We start from the raw sequence: 25,475 nt of genomic DNA on the forward strand, positions 1-25,475 counted from the left end.
ACTGTTCTTGAAAGAGCTCTTAAAATAATTGCATAATGATCTAATTGTGATGTAAGTTGTATGTAAATTTTGATGATCTGTGATTCTAAGAGTTTTGTGTGTGTGAAAAAATCAATTTCTCAATTGCTATTCTTTGAACAGAGTTCAAAAGCAGTAATTTTTTTACTTGACTGTGTATGTATGTAGCCAAATAGTTTAAAAAATATCTACCAGACTCATCATTCAGCATAGTTTTACCTTTCTTTATCATCAAGTTGGCAACACAGATCTGTTCCTTTCTTTCATGATGTGTTTACTGTTAAATTATGTTTTACTTGGATGCAATGTTAGATGCAAATTACATGTTAGATTTCAAAGGTTACAAGTGACTGTGCTGCAAATATTTTTTTTCCCCATGAAGCCCTCCCCAAGAAAGAAACTGGCTCTGCTATTGGTCCAGCAATACATATTAAGGAAGTCGATGATTGTGAGCAATAGTACAAGGGTAAGAATACAAGGAGCAACTGTAATAAAAACCAAAATAAAAAAAATTAGCCAGCTTCTTTAATGGCGTGGTTAGCATAGCTACTCTAAAACCAGTAAATCATTGTTTCCTTCCATAATTGCATCAATTCACAATTCTTCCTCATTGTTAGAATTAACTGAGAAACGTTTAAATGTAATGTAAACTCACCAAAATAAAATGTAGCGTATTCACAATGTGCTTTATGAAGGAGAAGATTTCTGTAGCATTGTTTTGCACACAGCGTGCTATAACGCCAGGGTCATGGGTATTCTTTGTGAGTGTCCCTTCGTCATTGTCATCATGTCAGTCATCCTCATCGTTGCGATTATCCAAAAGTGACAGAAAATCACAAAAATAAAATTTTAAAAATCAGGATTATGAAGATATTTCCTCAATACTGACTGGGTAAGTTTTGGATTTCCTTCCCATCTCGACAACTAACATCACTCACTCTGTCATTTTCAAGTACTTTAAAAAATGTATCCAGATTTCACATAGCCAATATCTAGGGTGACCAGACGTCCTCCTTTTTAGGTGTCTGTTCGGCATCCGGGCAGATTTTTTGGAAATCTGTAAATGTCCTCCTTTTTTGGAAATAGTATAGTATCGGCCATAGCAAATGTCCTGCATAGAGAATGCTTCCAGACATAACGATCATGATATCACTTGGGGCACATTAAGTATTTGACCAATGCTCACTTAGCATCTGGGAGCTGAACACGATCACTTTGCCTGATTAACCCCTTGGGTACCAGGTATCTCGTTCAAGATACTTTGACATGTTCATAGTTTTTACATCATAACTAACTAACTAACTCTCTAGCCTTCTTAAACCCGAAGGTTCATGGCTGCAGCAACACAGGCCTTCCATCTGTCCCTATCTTGAGCAAGATCTATATACTCTTTTCCATCCCTACCAATTTCCTTTAGGTCCATCTCAACGTTGTCCCTCCATCTTCGCCTTGGCCTTCCTACGGGTCTCTTACCATCTGGTTTCCCAACAAGAATCCTGTAAACTCCTCTTTCCTCTCCCATTCGTGCCACATGGCCTGCCCACCTAAGTCTTCTTGATTTAATTATTCTAATAATATCTGGACATGAGTACAAATTATGTAGTTCTAAATTATGTAACCTTCTCCACTCACCTGTCTCCTCATCCCTTTTAGGTCCAAATATTTTCCTAAGGATCTTATTTTCAAATACTCTCAATTTATGTTCCTCTTTCAATGTAAGGGACCACGTTTCACACCCATATAATACTACAGGCAAAATTACTGTTTTGTATATTTTAACTTTTAGTTTCTTAGATATTAAACGAGAAGACAAAAGTTTATGAAGAGAGAAGTAACATGCATTTCCTGAATTAAGCCTACTTTTTATTTCCTCTTTAATATAATTTTCACTTGTTAATATTACTCCTAAGTATTTGAATTTGGAAACTGGTTCAAACGAGTTGTTATCAATAATTAGATTTTGATTATTACCTAACACTTGGTTTCGGCCTGTAAACATATATTTAGTTTTCTCTTTGTTAACTTCCAAACCTATCTCTTTAGCAGTTTTGAAAAATATTTTAGCATTATTCTTAATTGTATTCACATCATCCCCCAGTAAGTCTACATCATCTGCATATGCTAACAACTGAGTCACACCATTTAATTTTAGTCCTTCTTTAGTTTCTTTTACCTTCCTAACAGCATATTCCAAGGCAAAATTAAAGACCAATGGAGATAATGAATCTCCTTGTTTTAACCCATCATGAATTATAAATTTGTCAGACATATTATTACCCACACGAATTTTACTTTCTGTTTCACTGGTGCATATTTTTATCATACTAACAAGCTTCTTAGGTATTCCAAACTCTACTAATATATTATATAATTTATCTCTTTTGACCGAATCATATGCTTTTTTGAAATCAATGAATAGCTGATGGACATTTTGATTATATTCCCACTTTTTTCAAGTGTCTGTCTGATGTGAAAAATTTGATCTGTAGTTGATCTGTTACGTTTAAATCCACATTGATAATCACCTATAATTTCATTAGCATATGGGGTTAGTCTTGTTAAAAGAATGTTAGACAATATTTTGTATGTTGTTGAGAGTAGAGAAATTCCACGGTAATTATTGCAGTTCATTTTATCACCTTTTTTAAACACAGGAACAATTATGGATTCTTTCCACTGTTGAGGGATTTCTTCTTTATTCCATATTAAACAAATTAATTTATGAATTTGACATATTAATGAATTTCCACCATATTTAATTAACTCAGCTGGTATTAAATCAATGCCAGGTGCTTTGTTATTCTTAAGCCTTTTAATAGCATCTTTAACTTCAGTCAAGTTAGGTTCTGGAACTAAAGGTTCTGCTGTGTGTACTTCATTCACTTCTGATTTATCTCCTACATGGACATTTAAAAGGTCATTAAAGTAGTTCTTCCATCTATTTAGAATATCGCTTGGGTCAGCTAGAAAATCACCGTCTTTATCTTTTATCAAGTTTACTTTAGGTTGCCACCCCTTTCTAAATTCATTTACACCTTTATATAAATCTCTGATATTTTTATTTTTGCTGTTTGTTTCAATTTCGTTAATTTTGCTTTTCAAGTAATCTCTTTTTTTACTTCTAAACGTGCGGTTAACTTCTCGCTTTATTCTATTATAATTGCTTAGATTTGTATCATCAGAGTTATTTAACCACCTAAGTCTAGCCTGATTTCTTATTTCTATTAGATTATGACATTCATTATCAAACCATGGCTTACTTTTTCTCGGTTTATGGTATCCTATACTTTCCTTAGCTGCTGATTCTATTGCATTACGTATGTGCTCCCAATTCTTGTTTACGTCTGTTTCATTTATATTTTCATCATCATTTAAATCCTGCAAAACATCAAATCTATTTGACAGTTTAATTTGGTAATCTTTCTTAATTCTTTCATCAGCAAACTTTCCTGTATCAAATTTTAGAACTTTTAGATTTTGTTGCTTATGATTTATCACTGAGAGTCTTTCTCTTAATTTAGCAATTACTAAATAATGGTCACTGGCACAGTCACCACCTCTATGTGTACGAACGTCAATTATACTAGTATGCCTTCTCTTATCAATGAGAATATGATCTATCTGATTATGAGTTTTACCATCTGGAGAAGACCAGGTATATTTATGGATATCTTTATGTTTAAAAGTGGTACTTTTCACAATTAAATTCTTTGAGGTTGCAAAAGTAATCAATCTTATACCATTATCATTACTTAATTCATGAAGACTTTCTTTACCAATCGTGGGTTTAAATGTCTCTTCTTTGCCAATCTGTGCATTACAGTCACCTAACAGAATTTTCATATCATACTGAGAAAATTTATCAAAGACCTGTTCTAACTCTGTATAAAAATCATCTTTAGTATTATCATCTTTATCTTCCGTTGGTGCATGTATGTTTATTAAAATAATTTTACACCACCTACCCTGTAAAACTGCATATGATATCCTATCATTAATAAATTCTACTGTTTTAAGAGCCGAGATAATTCTATTATTTATGAAAAAGCCTGTTCCAAAATTATGATTTTCAGTACCACCATAGAAAAAAGTATAATTTTTAGTTTTACAATTCCCTTCTCCTGGACAGCTACTACGTCTAATTTATACTTCCCTATCTCATTAACTGTACACTGAAATGCCCCAGGCCGGTAAAGGCTCAGAACATTCCAGGTGCCTAATTTAATATCCTTATTCCTAATGTAGATCTTATCCTTAGTCCAGGGACCTCCCAAAGTAGTCCCCACCCGGAGATCCGAACGGGGGACTATTTTACCTCCGGAATATTTTACCTTGGGAACATCCATGGCCTTATATTGCTGTTTCTTGACATGTCTTTTTACAGTGCAGAGTTGTCAGCTCTACGCCTAACCCCCAATATGAATGGAGGAACTACTACACAAGACAAACACAAACATATTAGACAGCACAATTACTACACAAGACGAACACAAACACATTAGACAGCATAACTACTCCTTTTATCCTATATATATATATATATATATATATATATATATATATATATATATATATATATATATATATATAACACGACTGTAAGACTAAGATAAGTATGATTTTTTATACTTAGTAATGGAAAGCAAGAATTATATTAAATCAAACACTTAATAAAAACATTTAAACTGTAGCCCCCCCCCTCTCTCTCTCTCTCTCCCTCTCTCTCTCTCTCTCACTCTCTCATATATTTATACAGTATATGACATTTTCATATCTGGCCTCTCCCTCACAAAAATCCTGGGTTCGGGCCTCCCTCCCCCCTTTAAGCAATGTTGCCCCCTGTGAGATAAAATCATGCGGTCGACCTTGCCTACAACCGACATTGATTCACGCAATAGGAAAGGATAGATCAACAGTTCATTATTTTTACCTAATTAGCCTGAATGTTTTGCAGTTTCTGGTGCAGAAGAGAACTTGGCAGCTGAGTGTTCTGAGTGTTCTTGGCTCTCAGCTGCTCCTTGAGTTCCCGCAGCCCACATATTTTACAATGATGCCGTTCCGTTGTCGCTGTTATCTTTATAATGGGAACTCCACATGAGTAGGCAGACGATACGAGCCCCTAGGGACCATATAAAATCGGATCATCCACCCCTCCCCCCTCTCATTTTGGTCACGAGGAAGAAAGAAAACGAGATTCTCTAATCCCTTCGGTACAGTAGGATACATGAGTATTGCTAGGCAAATTGTCTATGATTCTTTGCATTAATTTTTCTCTTGCTTCTAAAGAATGGGTAATTTACGTGATAGTGCAGAGGTTGCCAGCATCTTCTCTGGCATTTTGTTACAATTCTTAAAGCTCTCATTGCGCAAACCATAAATAAAATAAGATCATGGACAATTTGCCTTGGTTCTATTTATGCATTACAGTCTACCATCGTGCTTATGTACACTTGTCAACACTGCACGCTACTACAATGTAACTAGTTAATTTTAACGCAGATACAGGTGGCAGGTACTATTGTTGAGGAAATCTAGGTGTAAGTAGCTACAGTAAAACTTCGTTAATCCGAACTAATGGGGAGATAGGTTCACCGGTTTAACTAAAGTCCGGATTAACTGAAATAACCTAAAAGAACAGTAGAAAGTGCATTAAAACTCTGTTTATAGCAACAAAACACGTTTATTATGGTATATTTAAAGGGTATAGGCATAAATACAATATACAGTACAGTACAAAGTCTGCGGGAAACAAAATTTCATCAGTGGTTGACTGCCTTACATTACATTACATCATAATGTTGCTATTATTCGCTGGAATTTAGATTTTTTCTCTTATATTGTTGTTAACACATATATTGCACTGTAAGGACTCTTGCATGTCTTGGTGTTCCAAAAAAAGAAGGTGGGAAAATGGCAGCTTTTACTGAAGAGAAAAAAGCATTGTGCCCGTCAAAGGCCGGAATTTTTGTTCCACTACAAAAATGCAGTTCAACCTCGATTTGGAAATAGTTTGCTGGTTGGTAGCAGGAGGTTGCAAAGTACTTTCAGTTTCGGCAAAAGGGATGGGGGAGTTAGGGGTGGAGGAAGGAGGGGGTGTAACAAAGGAAACGATCAAAGCTCAGGCGGAAAGAGAAATCCTTACACTAGAGTACAGGTGTTCGTCACATGACTGCAATGTGACGGGCAACGTCCAAAAATAGACTGATAACACACTTCTAAGAAGTTCCGCAGTTCTGAGTCACTCACGATCATGGTTGTGCAGTGAAAAGTTCTTGTAATGTGTGGCTGTGCATTGACAAGTTTCAGTGGCACACAGACATGTCGTTTGGGGGGTTCAAGTCGTGTTCTATTGCTCATATGATAATAGTGCAATTTTTTTTCTTGTTCCAAACATGCCTGCGATCATTTCCATGTGTATTTTGACAATGTCCTGTACTTTGTTGTGCAGGAAGGATGGGAGGGAGGGGCATTTTTCTTCATAAATATTGGAATTTTCCGGTTCCTCCCCTCCCCCTCCATATATATACTCAATGTACATAAATTGTATATAGTCCGAATCTATGGTTCATTCCGTGTAGAACGATATATCATTCGTATGTCTAAGGCAATTAGCCTCTGATTTACAGTTATCTAAATGAAACTGCATTTTGCTAAAAATTGGCCCGGTCCCGGGGGCTTACATGGCAAAGTGGATTCTGTAATCAAAAGGTTAAGTCATTAGTATTATTATTCTAACTCGTTGCTTCGCCCTCGAAGTATGAATCAGACTTCGCTCTTGTGTCAGTTTTGCCTAATCCAAAAGATAAGGATGAGCAACACTCCCAAAGAACACCCAGGCCTGGGTTCAAACCCGGAACCCCTACCATAGAGAAACACCTAGTGAGAATTTTGATAATTAAGTTATATTTACTTTCATGAAATAGCAAAGCGAAAGTGTAAATTCAACAATGATCTCGCAAGAAAGTATCCAGCTTTTAGAGGATGGAAGAAACGAATATTAGGTAAAGGTGTAATGTGGCTGTTACTTTTCCCTACTGTTCAAAGAGTGCTACTACTAATGTTAGCGGCTTTAAAATCATATTTCTTGTCTCAATCTAAACTATCTAAAATTTTATTTATATAATTTTTTTTTAAATAAGTTAAGCGAAGCGTACTTGTTACATTTGCATTCACTTATCACTGTATGTATTTTATTTCATTCTAATATCCAAGAATTGGAAAAGGGGCAAAATTTTGTGCTTCCAATTGTAGATATTCTTAGTTATGATTGGCAAAGATTGTTAAAGTTAAAAAAGGTAAGGTTTCCCATGGAAGGCACATTTAGAGGGGGGAGGGTAGTGCACCACATATTCTCGATCTTGGGCAATGGGTCATCACCACGCTCTGGCTGCCTTTACCCTCCACGAACCTATTGATTTGAGGCTGGGTGAGCCCCGGAGCTGCTCATGCTGCTCACTACCCGGGAATTGAACCTGGTTCTCCAGCATGGTTGTCAGATGTCCTACCAACTAGACCATCATGGCTTGTTCTTAGTTATGATTGTCATGTGTTAAATAATAGATTGGGAAATTGCTTTTGTTGTTCAAAGGTAAGAGGAAATTATTGAAAAAGATCAAAGTGAGCAAAGTGTTGATAAGATTTTTATGTTGATTAAATTGTAAGTGATGGCAAATGTTTGCCAATTTTTGCGGTGTCCCCTTTTTTATGACTTTGTGTCCTCCTTTTTCGACATGCTCTGTCCTCTTTTTTTTTTAATGTGTGTCTGGTCACCTTACCAATCCAATAGAATCTCAACATTAGCTACCAGGAAAGCTTCAAGATATACTTTGTGGTCAGACTGTAAAAATTACAAACACCATCTGGTTTTAAGATTCAATGCTGTCACCAGTTTGTTTCTATGCTATATTATTACTGCTTGAAAATTGTTCTCATTCTTCTTTATTCTCCACTTGTGTTTTCTCATGGCTCTGTAAATATTTATTCCCAACCACGTTACAATTTCATTTCAAACTCTCAGTAAGTGCTAGCTCACGTCCCTTATAAACTTCATTCACACAAGATGACTGCTTACGGCAATTGTTGCTATTGCTGGTGCTTGAGAAAAGTCTACATTCCTTCAAAAGACTATTCTTATTATGATCTGTGATAAAGAGATATGGCCTTGTATTGTATTACATTTGTTAGAGTTGGTTTTTCTGTACCAATATTGGTTTTCAGTTGTTTACTTTATTTAAATTGTATAAATATCATCACAATGATATGAAAACCTGTGCTAATGTTATAATGAATATTCGGAGACTATTATGTTAAAATTTCATTTTCATATACATAATAATTTGTGTGAAAAACGAACTAGAAGTTATGACAATTGGGCTACCATTGTCCAGATAGGTAATTGAATCTCCCCTCAAGGCATCCCAAAATAAATTAGTCTGCGCACACCTATGGTGTACTCATATCTAAATTTTGTGCACATAATAATTATCATTACAAAATGGATATGTACGTAATGAGTCTTTGTAACAGAGTTGATGGAATTATCCATTGTTATTTTCATTCTTGTTTTTCCTCATATTGTATGTATTTTAAAGTAATGACATTTTACATTACATTACATTTTTGACAGTTTTGTTTCAATTCTTGAATCTTGCCTTGCCTGAAACACAGCAAATTAATTAACATGCTGATGGAAAATTTGAAAACTATCATCTTTGGCTGAACAGGTATTACACACACACAAACATGGGAGTTATAAAATTATTGGCAATTACACAAATAAACTGTTATTTTGTAATTTGCAAGTTATTCAGCCTATGTAAGATAAAAGTAATTCTATTAACTGAAGGGCTCGGGGGTAAAACATGGTATAATTTTGGTTATTATTGAGTTACAAAGTAAGAAGAGCCATCTTTCAATTTTCACGTATATTTGCCATGTCACGCAATTTGCATTGAACTCATTGAACACTTCTGAAATTGGTAAACACAACACCAAAACAATTTATCTACACAGGGTGTCTACCAATCAAGATATCAACAAGTAGGTCAAGAAATTGTTTTATCAGGTTGGGCCCACTTGAAGAAATCCATTTTAAAACCCAATGGTTTTTCATTAACTTTGGTATTTCAATGATTTCTGAAATGAAGGAACATCATAGAGGTGTATATTAATGAATAGAGGTACAAAAATTTTGTTAAATAAAAAAGCAAAATTTCGGTACAAAAACAGTGTCAATTTCAGGTTCTAAAGTGGCAAATAAAATAAAATTTCGGTGTTATAGTGGCGAAAAATCGGATGAAAAGTGGTATATAATAAGACATTTTGATTTTAAAATTGTGAATATCATCTTAAATTTGATTTAAAAACCACACTTTTTACACAAAATTAACATTTCACTTCTAATAGGACATTTATGTAGTTATCAGGGTATTAGGTTTATTTCTGTGTAAAGGAGCCCATTTTTGCTTCTCCAATATTAACAGTGGAATTAATCAATTTTCCGTGAATTGCATAACTCCCAGGATAATTCAGACCTCGGAAGGTGTCGCGTCGTTAAATAAACCCTAAATGTTTTGTTTGAGTTTAATTTGCATTTTGCAGTTCATTTCGCATTATTTCGTGACAAAACATGGGAGCAAAATGCATCTCGCACCTTTCAAAAACATGAAAAATTAAGGCTACAATGTGTGTTTTGACATTTCGTTTTTTCGGCAAAAACTAAATACACATGAAGATTGAATTTTAGATTCTTAGAATATGATCACAACTGTCATTATAACTCGAGATTAATTTTGCTATCTAAAATGCACAACATTCTAATATGGAAATGAAGTAGAATGAAATATCAAAGCTCAGTACATCAATAAAAATGTTTAATCTTTATTAATAAATTACATAGGCCTATATTAAGCTGTAGATTCTGCATGTACTTTAGACAAAAGATTCCAATATGTATGTTGAACAGCAACATATTTATGTTTGCACAATATTGAATACATTCGTTACTGCAGTTTGTACCAAATTACATAGAATTACATGATTACTACATTATTACAATAACACAACTATTACGTTCTACGTAACAGCGTATTTCTTGAAAAAAAACAAATCGCATCTACTATCGGGGAATACTATGTATACTATCTATGCTATCGCTATTTTATTATGCTTCCGACTGAAGATAATAGTACACACCTGCAATTGATCTCTTGATGCTTCTGACAAAAATCATAATGTATCTTCTATCGTAACGTATCCATTATTGCAACATCTGCTAATATCAATTCAAACACACAAACTTGCTATCCACAGAGGCACAGAGGTAACCAGAAAATCGTAAGAGAATAAAGGATAAAAAATAAAAATTACTATGGTTTAGCAGTTTGTTGTGGTCTGCTAGTTTGTGTGCCGGGTGGCGAAGTGCAGTGGATAGGTTGAGCGGCAATTACAAATGTGAATTATATTACATGTATTCACATTTTTTTTATAAAAGGTTGGCAAAACCCGAAAAAACCCAATTATACCCACCTGGGCCAATTACTGCTAAACCATAGTAATGTTTATTTTTTATCCTTTATTCTCTTACGATTTCCTGGTTACCTCTGTGCCTCTGTGGATAGCAAGTTTGTATGTTTGAATTGATATTAGCAGATGTGCAATAATGGATACATTATGATATAAAAGCTCGGCAAAACCTGAAAAAATCCGATTGGGCCAAGGTGGGTTGGTTTTTTTTTTTTTTTAAAAAATGTTTTTTTTCAAACCCTAGTTGTAGTTTAAGATTTGTTCAATATGTTTCTTAAGAATTACATTCTTGAAAGGGTGAAGTTTTGTAAAAATATTAAGTAAAGTAATGTGGCCATTTCCCATCCAGGACAAAGTCTGAAGCATTAATTTTTACATGCATTAATAATCAAAGTTAGTCTAAATCTTTTGTTAAAGTACAGCTTCAGTGTTCATCTTAACCGGCCTTGTGGAAGGGGTTTTTACATTCAATAAAAATATCTATTTTCTTAATTTCCAACTATACCTTAGTAGGGGGCGATTAAATAAATGTTAAGAAAAAGATGAAAATAAGTCAAGAATTTTGGATTCGTCATTTCGGTAGACACCCTGGTATAGCTTCTAATAGTCCCGCACCGTGGCCGTCTCGTCTAAGGTGCAAACTTTGGGCTCCGGCTACAGGACGCGTAGGTTTGATTCTCAGGGGAAGCGTAACAACTTTCCTCCTGAGCTTTCGGCCTGTGTTGGTACAGGTGGCCACCATCATGAGGAAATTGAGGAGCTACGAATGAGTAGCGAAACCTGGTCATTGAATTTTATGACGACAACTTGGGGTTCATCATGCTGACCATAAATCACCCAGTAACTGGTTAGATGATCTCCCACCTGTGGGAGTGAGGCTGGCAGTTTGTATGTATGCACTAACCCCCATGGGCTGTTACACCACGTGTTAATAGCTTCTAATAACCTTTCTGCTTAAAAAACTCAATAGTGACCAAAATGTCACCATGTTTTACATCCGAGCCCTTGATTTATAAGATGGTAGTTGAATTTTTAACAACACCAAATTTACTTTTATTGTTCAGTCATTATTTCATTTTCAGAATGGAGTTATATTATTGTGGATTCAATGGGTTTGGAATGTTCCCAGAATCAAAGGATTTGGTCATCAATACCTTTAGGAAATTCCCAGAGCAAATTACATCTGTATGTTGTGCCTGGAGCCGCATGATCTTCACAACTGGTTAGATCATGTTTTGTGTAAATATTTCTATGTATAGGTGGTTAGGCTATTTGTGTTAGATATTATAATTTTCTGTATATGTGTGAGAAATAACAGGCATGGTGTGACCACATATATTATTTCTTTGTGATACAACATGTTTATATATTAGTTTTTTTTTGTTTTTTTTACTCAGGCTTCCATATCAGTGACGTGTGGTGACATCGACACTTGGGGTAGCAGTCAGTGGCGTGCTCAAGGGGGTTGGGGTTGGTGTGGGTCACACCCCTATTCCTAAAAAAAATAATGTCAAAAACAGGAAAAGATTGCAAAATGATGAAAGAGTACTAAAAAAAAGTACACGTAAACCCCACCCACATTCGAAAATAAAAAACGTTTTGATTTGACTACTATGCCAGAGATCCTGGGTTCGAATCTCGGCTTGGTCATGGATATTCTTTGTGTGTGTCCCTTCATCAATTTTATCGTATCATCTTCGTGATTAGCCAAAAGTGGTGGAAAACCTAAGTAAAATAAAGCAAATCAAGGAATCAATCAATGATTTGATTTCATTTTTGTTACTTAGCGTCGCTTTTTTGTCACATTTGGTTAACTGCGAAGATGATAAGATAAAATTAATGAAGGGACAAACACAAAGAAAACCACGCCCAGGTAGGGGTTCAAACTCGGAACTCCTGGTATCGTAGCACGTTGTGATAACCACTCCCCCATGGTTGGTTGATTTGGTGTTTTAAGTACAGTTTATGCACAGAAACAAAACATGTAACAAAAGACACTTTTTTGTAGTTCCTTCAGTAATATTCATTTGGCTTTTTGAGCTCTGAGGTACATTTTTCATATCAAATTATTTCATTATTCTCGGCAGAGTACAACACATAGGACAAGAATGCGCAGTCATCACGGGTCATCCTGGCCTGGATTGTTCATATAAGGTCCCTTCATCAATTTCATCATATCATCACATCCTCATTTTCGCGATAACCAAATGTGGCAGAAAAGCGAAGTAAAATAAACCAAACCAACAACAATATGCCCAAATAAATGCATCCGTATTTATGACTGTTAGAGACCAAGAGTAGTATATTTAAATAAAACACTACTAAAACGAGAGTGAGAGAGAGCCCGAGCACATATTTGTAATTTAATCATTATATATTCCATACTTGAAAAAATAAAAAATAAAGAAAGCATAATATTATTGTCTGCCCATAACACGTTCCCATTTCATAAATAATAAAACTACATCCCATATTATACATACATATTGTACAACGTGTAAAAGGTTGTGTAAATACAGAGAACATAAGTACTGCAGAAAATTTTACCCTGAGTTCTTTAGAGGATTTACAAAAAAAATCTATGAAAAACCAATCCCCTATCTATCCTATAGGAGATAGACTGAGGAACCTGAAAGCCTGGGCTTTCAACCATTGCAGTTTCTACCTGGAAACTGGTCAGGCGGAAGAAGAGCGAGCTAGGGTATCCAGCCAGCTTTGCCCGCGGATCACACCGATGAACGAGAAGCACGTGGAAAATAAAGTGTTGCACATGAACTGTGGCTTTAACAACACAATAAATATTGTTATTTGAATATAATTCGAAATGTGGTATTGATTGATCTATCTCTGCTAGACTAGCTACTCCTCAGTGCACGTCACTGTTCCATATGTTGGCCTCAGATGTAGTAGTTACCATGACACAGTACAGATATGGGCATTGGAGGTTAAATTTTTTTGCTAGTGTTGTTCCTTCCTTCGCCTATTTAATCAATTAATCATTCATCCACAGTTTTACACTTGACTAGAGAGATAGAAAAGAATATAAGTTAAACAAAATTGAATAGATATAACTCCCCATGTTTTTTTTAATATATTTTTTGTGTATTTTCCTACTATTGAAGGGAAGAACATTTATTAATGGCATATATTGGCTTATCTTGCATTTTGTAATTTTCACGATCTCTGAAGAAGAACTCTAATATAATTTAATGAAATAAGTAAATAGCATCATCCCAATTAGCCGGAAGTGGCAGAGTGACAACAAATAAACTAAATCAACCAATTAATAAGTACACACATGGCACTGCCCAGCTTGTTACATTGTGCATAAATGCTTAATCTCAAACTCATTGAAAGCTGGTGCCGAGACTGGAATCTGAAAATAAATCGCGAGAAATCTGTTGTTAGAGGTTTACTCTCAAATCCGATTTTACAGCACCATCCTATCAATTATGGATCCAAATTATCCCATTCGTACAACAGCACAAAGATCTGGGAGTCATTTTCGACAGCAAACTCACCTTCAGCCACCATGTAGATTACATAACTTCTAAAGACATGAAAACCCTTGGAATAATTTACAGATATCACACATGTTTCTGCCCTCAAAACCTTTACAACGTGCATTGTACCTATTCTTGAATATGGTTCCTGTGTTTGGTCAATGGCTTGTGATAGATAAAGAGAACAAACAAGGTGGTAAATTTCTTCATCAGAATAGTGAAACGTAAATATCTTGCTTTTCCAAACACGAAATTCTATCCACTCTTCAAATTCACGATCTTTCCCTTCCCTGAAGTTTCAGATCTAACATTTCTTTTCAGAATTCTGAATGGACAACTTTTCACTAAGGAACTCTTGCCACCTCTTCACATCCAGATCCCACGTACCAACAGCAAATGCAACAATTTCTTTTACACAAAAGCCTCAAGGCTATTCCTAGAACAAAGGTCACTTCTCTACAGGCTACAAACAAGATACAATACACTTAATGATCCTCCAGGCTTCCATCTATATAAGCAGGCTTTCAGAAAGGCATGCATCAAGCAGCTGAAGAGTAATTAATATTTGTTTTTCCCTAGTTATTGTTTTATTTTTGTTACATATGTATGTGTGCATGCTTCTCATTTGTTAATTTCTTTTTTCTCTGTTGATATCCTGATATAAAATGGATTCTCTCTGTATTCAGAATTTTTCAAATAAATAAATATTTTTTGCAAAACTGAATTAATATCAGGAATATTTCATCTGTAATTTTTAGATTCTGGCTGTTATGTTACTGGATTTTTAGATGGTCACACTCACCAGAAGAAGAAAATAGATATACCTGAGGGAAGCTCAATCATTCAGGTACTGTGTCAATCATGTTTTCATTTAAAATTTATGTTAACATACAAGTAGAAAAAGACACTTGATTAAAAGATGAAATTACTAAGAAGGAAACTAAATTTCATAGAAAAGATAGCTGTTGTCAGTTGTGTAGAATATTTTAAATAATTGGATGGAGAATTAAACAATATTTTCAGATTTACATTTTATCACTCGCATATAAAAATTTCATTGAAGAAAATTTTTAAAAGTCTTGACTGTTTTTAACAATTGTTTCATGATTGCTATTTCAAATTTAGCACTATCCTCCAGAAGGGTGCATTTTGGACATAAATCGATTGCAACTTCATGGTGACAATGTACGAGTTATGATATATGAAATTGCACACTTTATGAACATATAGGCTAATTGAGACTGGGCCTACAGTTTAAAGTGGGATCTGAACCACTCTGGCCATCCACGATGTATCAAACTGATTACAAGGCAACAATGTTACCACCATGCCACAGGAGAGGCCCCTATGAATGTACATGGCACATGTATTATACCCTCTCTGCCTTGTGTGTCATTTAGTGGTATAGCGTTCCCAACAAATTGCCCACATTATGTGCAGAAGAAACTGATAGTAGGTTGAGCTTGGTAGTTGATGTCCTAATTTTAAAAATATTCACCTATATAAATAATGTAGATATTGAAATGCATTGGGAGTGATACAAAAAGTACTTGATTCATTGAACTAGATGTTTGGTAGTTTTAGCTTCTGGGGCTAAGCAGAAAACCCAGTTTATATTTGCATCTGCCTGCCACAATAAGTCTTCTATTCCTTCCTATCTTTGGCAATGTAGGTCAAGATTTTTCATTGTAGAAACAAATACAGTAGAATGTCATTTATCTGCATTAATTGGGACCGAAGGTTATGCGGATAACGATTTTTGCGGATATTCAAACATGTGTTTATTTAACAAAGAAAAACATGTACAGTACAGGTTTATTTTTTACGTACAGTACGCAGTACTACATACGTATACATGTACAAGAAAACAAAAGACATGAGAAAACATTCGTTGGATCTTGTTTTTTTGAGTGTGCAGATAACTGACGTTGTGGATAATTGATGTGCGAATAAACGGCGTTCTACTGTATCATTGAAAAGATGAAACAATCATGAAGGAAGAGAAACAGATTAACCTTGTCTTGAAGTTCCTGGAAAATAAAAGACTTTTCATCATCTTACAAGCCCTGGATATAAGTGATAATGCATTGTATTGTTCACTTTTTCAGAGTGCCTGCAGTGAAAGGCATGCGCTGCTTGTGGATAATGATGGATCATGCTGGTGTTTTGAGCGAACAGGAGATCTGAGGAAGCTGAACCACTTTGAAAACACTGAACAGCTTATAGATGAAGAGGAAGCCTTACTACAAGGTCAAGAACTACAAAATCTTTCCGTACCTGAGAAACAAAAAATCATAAAAGTCTGTTGCAATGTTCAACAAGATGTTGCAATAAGTTTAGCAGGTATGTATACCCAGTGGCATTGGTAATATATTTCATGTTGATAAATTTTTAAGCAAAGTACATCCTCCATTGATGTGAATTGTGCTGAGGCATCAAATAAATTAGATGCAATGAAGAAAGAGATGTTTTTTTCTATTGTGAATAGTTTTAATTTTAATTTGCCTGTAGATTTTGCTAGAAAAGAAGAAGAAAAAGAGAATATCAGATGATTGAAAAGATGATAAAATACAGCACTGACTGCTAAAAAAATAAACTATAACTCCCCCTTCCCCCTGTTGTGCCACTGAATATTTCTGAAAATTTCTTTTTTTTATGAACTTCAGGTAATGTCTATGCTATCCCATCACTTTTACCAGGACCAAGATCAAAGGTAACAGACATTGTGTGTGGCAGGGAACACTGCATGCTACGAACAGAAGATGGCTTGGCATATTCTTGGGGTGTAGGCAGGTAAGGATGGATGATAATTATGCCTATGGCTTGTTGATGCAATGTAAAATCCATTCACTTTACAGGCAAGGAGTGAAAAAGAAATGGATTGTGTGTGACATGTTAGCAGGATAGTCACTGTCAGGGTATTTTTTTTTCATGTTTCCCCATATATCTTGGTTATGCTTTGCTTGCTTCCTTGGCAAATTTCACATCGAAGTGGCAAATCAATGCACGTTGCTTTGGAAACGAACCAAGCAAATACAGGCTTATGCTACTATCGTGTGAAAGGTTCATTCTAAAGAGACATGTGTTGCATAATGCTACTGTGTGAAGTCAACCTCAGGGTTACCAAAGGTATGATAAGGGAAGGGGTAAGAATGCATGCAGTCATTGCAAGCTTTTTCAAAAAGTGAACATCTGAAAGTTTCAGGGTGCCAAATGCTGGGGAGGACAAGGGGGATCCCCCCCTCCCCCAACAACAACCTCGTCCCTTAAAAAGCAAAATGAAGGATAATGTGTGTGTGTGACCTCTCTCTCTCATATTAACCATTTGGTAAAGAATTAGTTTGCTACTTTATAAATATCTGATGTATGTAAAAGTAATAAATGAATTTGTTTATGTATATTTAATAATGTATATTTTTAAATATTAGTACTTTACTTTTATATGTAATAACATAATAAATATGTATTACATATCTTCCTCCCCCTGCCAGTCTTCAATGATTTTTTACCCTGGAATGTAACATGATAGATAGGTAGATAGTTATCTCTAAGTGAGACTTTTGCTATACAAGTGGGCACTTTTGCTACATGTGGTTATCAGATTTTGAACTAAATTTTTCATGGATTTATCAACTTCAAGATGGCTGGTTCACCCTTTCTTATTAATTATCTGGTCAGTACTGCTGCTAGCATTTTAATTAGATTTTCCATTACTTTTCCTCCACATTTATAGAAACTTTGCTTACTGTCAACAAATATCTTTTCAAGAGTGAAAATTTTCACTATTTCTCTATCTGCAGCCGAGGTCAACTAGGACATGGTGAATTGGAACAGGAAGAATTTCCCCGTGAGATTTCTGCACTTTCTGGCTTGCACGTGTGTAAGATAGCAGCAGGGGGTTGGCACTCAGTTGCCGTTACCGCATCCGGTGACCTTTATTCGTGGGGATGGAACAATTGTGGTCAGTTGGGTTTCTGCACACAGAATGTTGCAAAAGAACTTAGCTGCTTGACTAAGGAGTCTACAGAAATTAATGTAACCACTAATACAGATGCTTCAAGTTTCACGGATATGCCACACAGGAAGAAACTGAAAACATCGACATCTGAAAAACCGACAGAATCGTCCACAGAAAGTCAACAGGCTGGAAGTGGTGGAAGAGAGTTTGTTTCTATGCTTCTGGTACCAACACCTATAGACTGGCCAAATAATGAGACTGTGAATGTGGCTGAGGTGGCATGTGGGACTAAACACACCATCGTTGTGCAAGGTGAGTTCTAAACAAACATACAGCTTACCTCTTTTTTTTAAAAAAAAAAATTGCTCAGGAAGTAAATGTTGTTTCTCTGTAAGATCATTAGAAGATTTAGTGTGATCACCTTAACAGGATATTTAAGTTACTCACTTTAAAGTAAATAAATAGGGTCTATTTATTTATAAGCTTTTCTAAAAGCAAAGTTGGAGATATTGAAGTCATGGCATAAACACATTTAAAATTTACTTCTTACACAAATATACAATAATTCCATGCAAATCACAAAAGAACATGACTAGTGACAGTCATGGAATTTGACAGGTGAGTACTTTATATTTTTTTCATGAGTTGCATTTCACATTATGCTTGGTTAATTGAAGGGCTTGGGTGTAATATGGAATAAAGAAGAAATCCCTCAACACTGGAAAGAATCCATAATTGTTCCTGTGTTTAAAAATGGTGATAAAATGAACTGCAATAATTACCGTGGAATTTCTCTACTCTCAACAACATATAAGATATTATCTAACATTCTTTTAACAAGGTAAAAAGGTAAAGTGTTCCCCTGTGCATAGCACCACGCCATGAAGGCGTATAGGGGGTGTGGGGGTCACGCCCCACATTTTCTTGATCCGGTCGTGAGTGGGGGTGATGTGATCAGCATCACGCCCCTGACCGCCTTTACCCCCCAGGGTTTCCCCCAGGTACCCATGTTATTCGACGCTGGGTAGGTGCCGGGACCGCTTCCACCGTTAGAAAAGTTCCCGGATTTGAACCGGCCGGGGATCGAACCCGGGACCTTGAGCATGGTAGTCAGACGCGTTACCGACTGAGCCACCGCGGCCACATTTCCCTTAGGTCCATCTCAACGTTGTCCCTCCATCTTCGTCTTGGCCTTCCTACAGGTCTCTTACCATCAGGTTTCCCAACAAGAATCCTGTATACTCCTCTTTCCTCTCCCATTCGTGCCACATGGCCTGCCCACCTAAGTCTTCTTGATTTAATTATTCTAATAATATCTGGACATGAATACAAATTATGTAGTTCTAAATTATGTAACCTTCTCCACTCACCTGTCTCCTCATCTCTTTTAGGTCCAAATATTTTCCTAAGGATCTTATTTTCAAATACTCTCAATTTATGTTCCTCTTTCAATGTAAGGGACCAAGTTTCACATCCATATAATACTACAGGCAAAATTACTGTTTTGTATATTTTAACTTTTAGTTTCTTGGATATTAAACAAGAAGACAAAAGTTTATGAAGAGAGAAGTAACATGCATTTCCTGAATTAAGCCTACTTTTTATTTCCTCTTTAACATAATTTTCATTTGTTAAAATTACTCCTAAGTATTTGAATTTGGAAACTGGTTCAAACGAGTTGTTATCAATAATTAGATTTTGATTATTACCTAACACTTGGTTTCGGCCTGTAAGCATATATTTAGTTTTCTCTTTGTTAACTTCCAAACCTATCTCTTTAGCAGTTTTGAAAAATATTTTAGCATTATTCTTAATTGTATTCACATCATCCCCCAGTAAGTCTACATCATCTGCATATGCTAACAACTGAGTCACACCATTTAATTTTAGTCCTTCTTTAGTTTCTTTTACCTTCCTAACAGCATATTCTAAGGCAAAATTAAAGAGCAATGGAGATAATGCATCTCCTTGTTTTAACCCATCATGAATTGTAAATTTGTCAGACATATTAATACCCACACGAATTTTACTTTCCGTTTCACTGGTGCATATTTTTATCATACTAACAAGCTTCTTAGGTATTCCAAACTCGACTAATATATTATATAATTTATCTCTTTTGACCGAATCATATGCTTTTTTGAAATCAATGAATAGCTGATGGACATTTTGATTATATTCCCACTTTTTTTCAAGTGTCTGTCTGATGTGAAAAATTTGATCTGTAGTTGATCGGTTACGTTTAAATCCACATTGATAATCACCTATAATTTCATTAGCATATGGGGTTAGTCTTGTTAAAATAATGTTAGATAATATTTTATATGTTGTTGAGAGTAGAGAAATTCCACGGTAATTATTGCAGTTCATTTTATCACCTTTCTTAAACACAGGAACAATTATAGATTCTTTCCACTGTTGAGGGATTTCTTCTTTATTCCATATTAAACAAATTAATTTATGAATTTGACATATTAATGAATTTCCACCATATTTAATTAACTCAGCTGGTATTAAATCAATGCCAGGTGCTTTGTTATTCTTAAGCCTTTTAATAGCATCTTTAACTTCAGTCAAGTTAGGTTCTGGAACTAAAGGTTCTGCTGTGTGTACTTCATTCACTTCTGATTTATCTCCTACATGGACATTTAAAAGACATTAAAGTAGTTCTTCCATCTATTTAGAATATCGCTTGGGTCAGCTAGAAAATCACCGTCTTTATCTTTTATCAAGTTTACTTTAGGTTGCCACCCCTTTCTAAACTCATTTACACCTTTATATAAATCTCTGATATTTTTATTTTTGCTGTTTGTTTCAATTTCGTTAATTTTGCTTTTCAAGTAATCTCTTTTTTTACTTCTAAACGTGCGGTTTACTTCTCGCTTTATTCTATTATAATTGTTTAGATTTGTATCATCAGAGTTATTTAACCACCTAAGTCTAGCCTGATTTCTTATTTCTATTAGATTATGATATTCATTATCAAACCATGGCTTACTTTTTCTCGGTTTATGGTATCCTATACTTTCTTTAGCTGCTGATTCTATTGCATTACGTATGTGCTCCCAATTCTTATTTACGTCCGTTTCATTTATATTTTCATCATCATTTAAATCCTGCAAAATATCAAATCTATTTGACAGTTTAATTTGGTAATCTTTCTTAATTCTTTCATCAGTAAACTTTCCTGTATCAAATTTTAGAACTTTTAGATTTTGTTGCTTATGATTTATCACTGAGAGCCTTTCTCTTAATTTAGCAATTACTAAATAATGGTCACTGGCACAGTCAGCACCTCTATGTGTACGAACATCAATTATACTAGTATGCCTTCTCTTATCAATGAGAATATGATCTATCTGATTATGAGTTTTACCATCTGGAGAAGACCAGGTATATTTATGGATATCTTTATGTTTAAAAGTGGTACTTTTCACAATTAGATTCTTTGAGGTTGCAAAAGTAATCAATCTTATACCATTATCATTACTTAATTCATGAAGACTTTCTTTACCAATCGTGGGTTTAAATGTCTCTTCTTTGCCAATCTGTGCATTACAGTCACCTAACAGAATTTTCATATCATACTGAGAAAATTTATCAAAGACCTGTTCTAACTCTGTATAAAAATCGTCTTTAGTATTATCATCTTTATCTTCCGTTGGTGCATGTATGTTTATTAAAATAATTTTACACCACCTACCCTGTAAAACTGCATATGATATCCTATCATTAATAAATTCTACTATTTTAAGAGCCGAGATAATTCTATTATTTATAAAAAAGCCTGTTCCAAAATTATGATTTTCAGTACCACCATAGAAAAAAGTATAATTTTTAGTTTTACAATTCCCTTCTCCTGGACAGCTACTACGTCTAATTTATACTTAACTATCTCATTAACTGTACATTGAAATGCCCCAGGCCGGTAAAGGCTCAGAACATTCCAGGTGCCTAATTTAATATCCTTATTCCTAACGTAGATCTTATCCTTAGTCCAGGGACCTCCCAAAGTAGTCCCCACCCGGAGATCCGAACGGGGGACTATTTTACCTCCGGAATATTTTACCTTGGGAACATCCATGGCCTTATATTGCTGATTCTTGACATGGCCTTTTACAGTGCAGAGTTGTCAGCTCTACGCCTAACTCCCAATATGAATGGAGGAACTACTACACAAGACAAACACAAACACATTAGACAGCACAATTACTACACAAGACGAACACAAACACATTAAACAGCACAACTACTACACAAGACACACACAGACACATCACAACTATAACACAATATAAACACAAACACACCACTACTACTACATAATATAAACACAAAAAAACTACACACCACAACTACTACACAAGACACACACAAACAAATTAGACATCACAACTACTATGCAAGACAAAACAAACATACTAGACAGCACAACTACTACACAAACATACTAGACAGCACAACTACAACACAAGACACATACATACACACCACCGATACTACACAAGACAAACAGAAACACATTAGACAGTATAACTACTACACAAGATAAACACACACATTAGACAGCACAACTACTACACAAGGCAATCCCAACCACACTAGACAGCACAACTACTACACAAGACAAACCCACATACAAGCACACCACAACTACTACACAAGACAAACACAAACACACTAGACACCACAACTACTACACAAGACAAACCCAAACACACTACACAGCACAACTACTGCACAAGACACACAAACACATAACAACCACTACACAAGAAAAAACACAGACAGTATTATAATAGTTACTAAAATGCACACCCAATTGAACAGCCACCTTGAAAATATTGGTCTCTTACCATCAGGTTTCCCAACAAGAATCCTGTAAACTCTTCTTTCCTCTCCCATTCGTGCCACATGGCCTGCCCACTTAAGTCTTCTTGATTTAATCATTCTAATAATATCTGGACATGAATACAAATTATGCAGTTCTAAATTATGTATCCTTCTCCACTCACTTGTGATTTTCAACTCAACTTCACCTAAAGGCAGCAGCGTTGTCGATTCGTGCGCACCGTTGCCAGTCTCGTTGGGTGCCCGCCTATAGATTTTTTTTTTATTAAATTTGAAAATCCGCACTTTAATATCTGGCAGCCGGCTGTTACAATGCCTATCCCAGCATCTGTAAGCTGAGAACAGGCAGGGTTATTTATTCTTGCAGCCATCATTAATGTCTTCCAAAGGCAGAGTGGTAAACGCACGACTACCATGTGTCAAATGGAGTACCTGAAGTTATTGCGCACACATGATCTGGCTATTTCTACTACTCACTTTTCATAACCATAACTTTTTGCCAGTCCATTTTCGTAATGCACCTCACAAACACACCTTCACTTCAGACCCTCTCAACAATCACGTAGCAACTGTAGCAAGTTCAAACTCATACTGAGTCAAGGGCAGGGGTTAATCTAACTGCCATGTGAAGGGAAAGGCAGCAGCGTTGTCGATTCGTGCGCACCGTTGCCAGTCTCGTTGGGTGCCCGCCTATAGTATTTTCATAGGGGGTGGGGGGAGACCAATACTTAAATGCAGTCTCGAACATATGCACCTTGATGCACACATGCACATAATACTTCAAGTACTTGAAATACTATTTCAATTATAGCTTTTGCAAGATATAAATGAAGGGATTATAAGATTAGATATCTGGGTAGCAGTGCCCCTCCGGAAATCTCTCTCTCTCTCTCTCTTCCCACCTCCCACCACTGGTTTCTGGCACCTTGGTTGTTGTGTCGTAAATAAAAGGTGCCTAAAAGTTGATGCCGAGACTTAGCAACAAGATTTCCTTTTCCCATGCAATGTTTCATAATGATATCTTTCAAAGCAAACACGTGGCATATTCATTCCATCACATAAAAAAAACAACCTATCAAGACAAAATTCCTTGACTTTTCCCTGAACAAAGTGCTATAATTTGGCTTCTGCACTACGAATAAATAAATATAATACTTATATTTTGTACACACTTACCTTTCAAAATGGAAACATGAGCTGCTGCAGGGTGAAATATCTCCACATCATAATTTGCAGAGGAGCTTGCGTTCTGTTCCTCCTTCATCGGGATACCTGTGACGGTCGTTGAAGCAAGGTCATAATGGCAGAGCGTCAAGTGAGACATCTTCGTTGCAAACTGACCACCAGCTTTAGCACAGTGAACTTCAGTTGTTAATATTGCTGACAACTGTAAGAAACAACTTATTTTACTAGAAAGTTCATTTGAATTGCACTAGACTCAAACTAAACCTTCTTTCCCCTTTTTCTTAACATTCAAGTCAAAATTAACACCCCCTACAAAATGCAAAGGAGCCATCCCGGTCATCAAAGAAATAGGTTAGGCACATCACATCACCCCCTTTCCTTTGAAATTCTTGCGTTGAATTCAATATGGCGGTCAACAATATGCCGGACCTGCGCTTGGCACACACAGCTAGGGATCTCCTGTGCCTAAAATATTTCTTCCATGACCAGGACAACTTCTTCACATTTTGTAGGGGGTGTTAAAGGACTTTTGACTCGTCATAATTCATGTAATGAGGCTTTTATCAGTCACATAGTTACACATATTATTTTGTATCTTCTGATCCCATTGCAGTCCCAGAATGATTTTTGATATGTTTTAGAGTATGGTAAGAGGGACCAAATATATTTCTTTCACGATTTTTGGTGATGACGTGTTTTGAGATATTCAAGGTCAAAAGTCAAGGTCACGTGACAAAATTATATTTTTATCCAAAGGTAGGCTTTTTATATATCACTGGAAAGCTTGTTCAATTCCCTGTAAAATAAGCTTTATTTGAGCTTCCTAGGCGAAATAGGGGCGGAGTTACAGCATATTTAGTATAGCAAAGTGGGCTCAAAAAGGGCAATTTATGCGAACTTTGACCTTGAATAATTTAACAATTACAAGACGAACGAAACCAAAAATTTTCATAGTTATTAAGTTCCATGCATAGTTTCAACTCCCCAAATTTCATGAAAAACGGAGATGGTCAGGTTGGAAATTGCACATATCTGTGTTGATTTGTGTGACTCTTGTCTGATGGTATGAAAATCCATCATGAGTGCCCAGCCACACACAAACACAACAGCTGCTTCAGAAGTTTTCGTAGGCAGTTTGAGAACACCTCGACTACAGTCTTGATCTTATCCTGAGTGATCTTCATCGTTTTACAAAAAAGAAAAGGGGTTTTTGGGAGGAAAGCACTTTGATGGTAATGAAGAGTTCCAGTAAACGGTAACTGCATATCACAATGAACTTGCAGCAGAAGTGTATGACAAGGGTATAATAAAACTTGTCTTCCTGTACCTATTGTACTATAATGCTATAGATGTCTACACAAATTACTCTATATTTTCTTGCCTCAATTTTATGGTACTTAAATGTATGAGGTTTATTATAATTTCATGAAAATTAA

The 25,475-nt window shown here is 35.6% G+C and overlaps 1 protein-coding gene across 1 annotated transcript in view; it reads left to right on the top strand.

Moving 5' to 3' along the window:
- The window catches only part of LOC145991095 (RCC1 domain-containing protein 1), a 55,564-nt gene that overhangs the window by 29,414 nt on the left and 675 nt on the right, over window positions 1-25,475 (top strand). Inside the window, exons 2-6 of the mRNA XM_083126832.1 lie at window positions 11,625-11,764; window positions 14,804-14,892; window positions 16,154-16,388; window positions 16,712-16,838; window positions 17,846-18,315. Of these exons, the coding sequence (XP_082982958.1) occupies window positions 11,626-11,764; window positions 14,804-14,892; window positions 16,154-16,388; window positions 16,712-16,838; window positions 17,846-18,315 (1,060 nt within the window). The 5' untranslated portion in view covers window position 11,625. The remainder of the gene's footprint in view (window positions 1-11,624; window positions 11,765-14,803; window positions 14,893-16,153; window positions 16,389-16,711; window positions 16,839-17,845; window positions 18,316-25,475) is intronic.

This window comes from Lepisma saccharinum, chromosome 8 (assembly GCF_977018435.1).
Source record: "Lepisma saccharinum chromosome 8, izLepSacc3.1, whole genome shotgun sequence".
NCBI classification, from domain to species: domain Eukaryota; kingdom Metazoa; phylum Arthropoda; class Insecta; order Zygentoma; family Lepismatidae; genus Lepisma; species Lepisma saccharinum.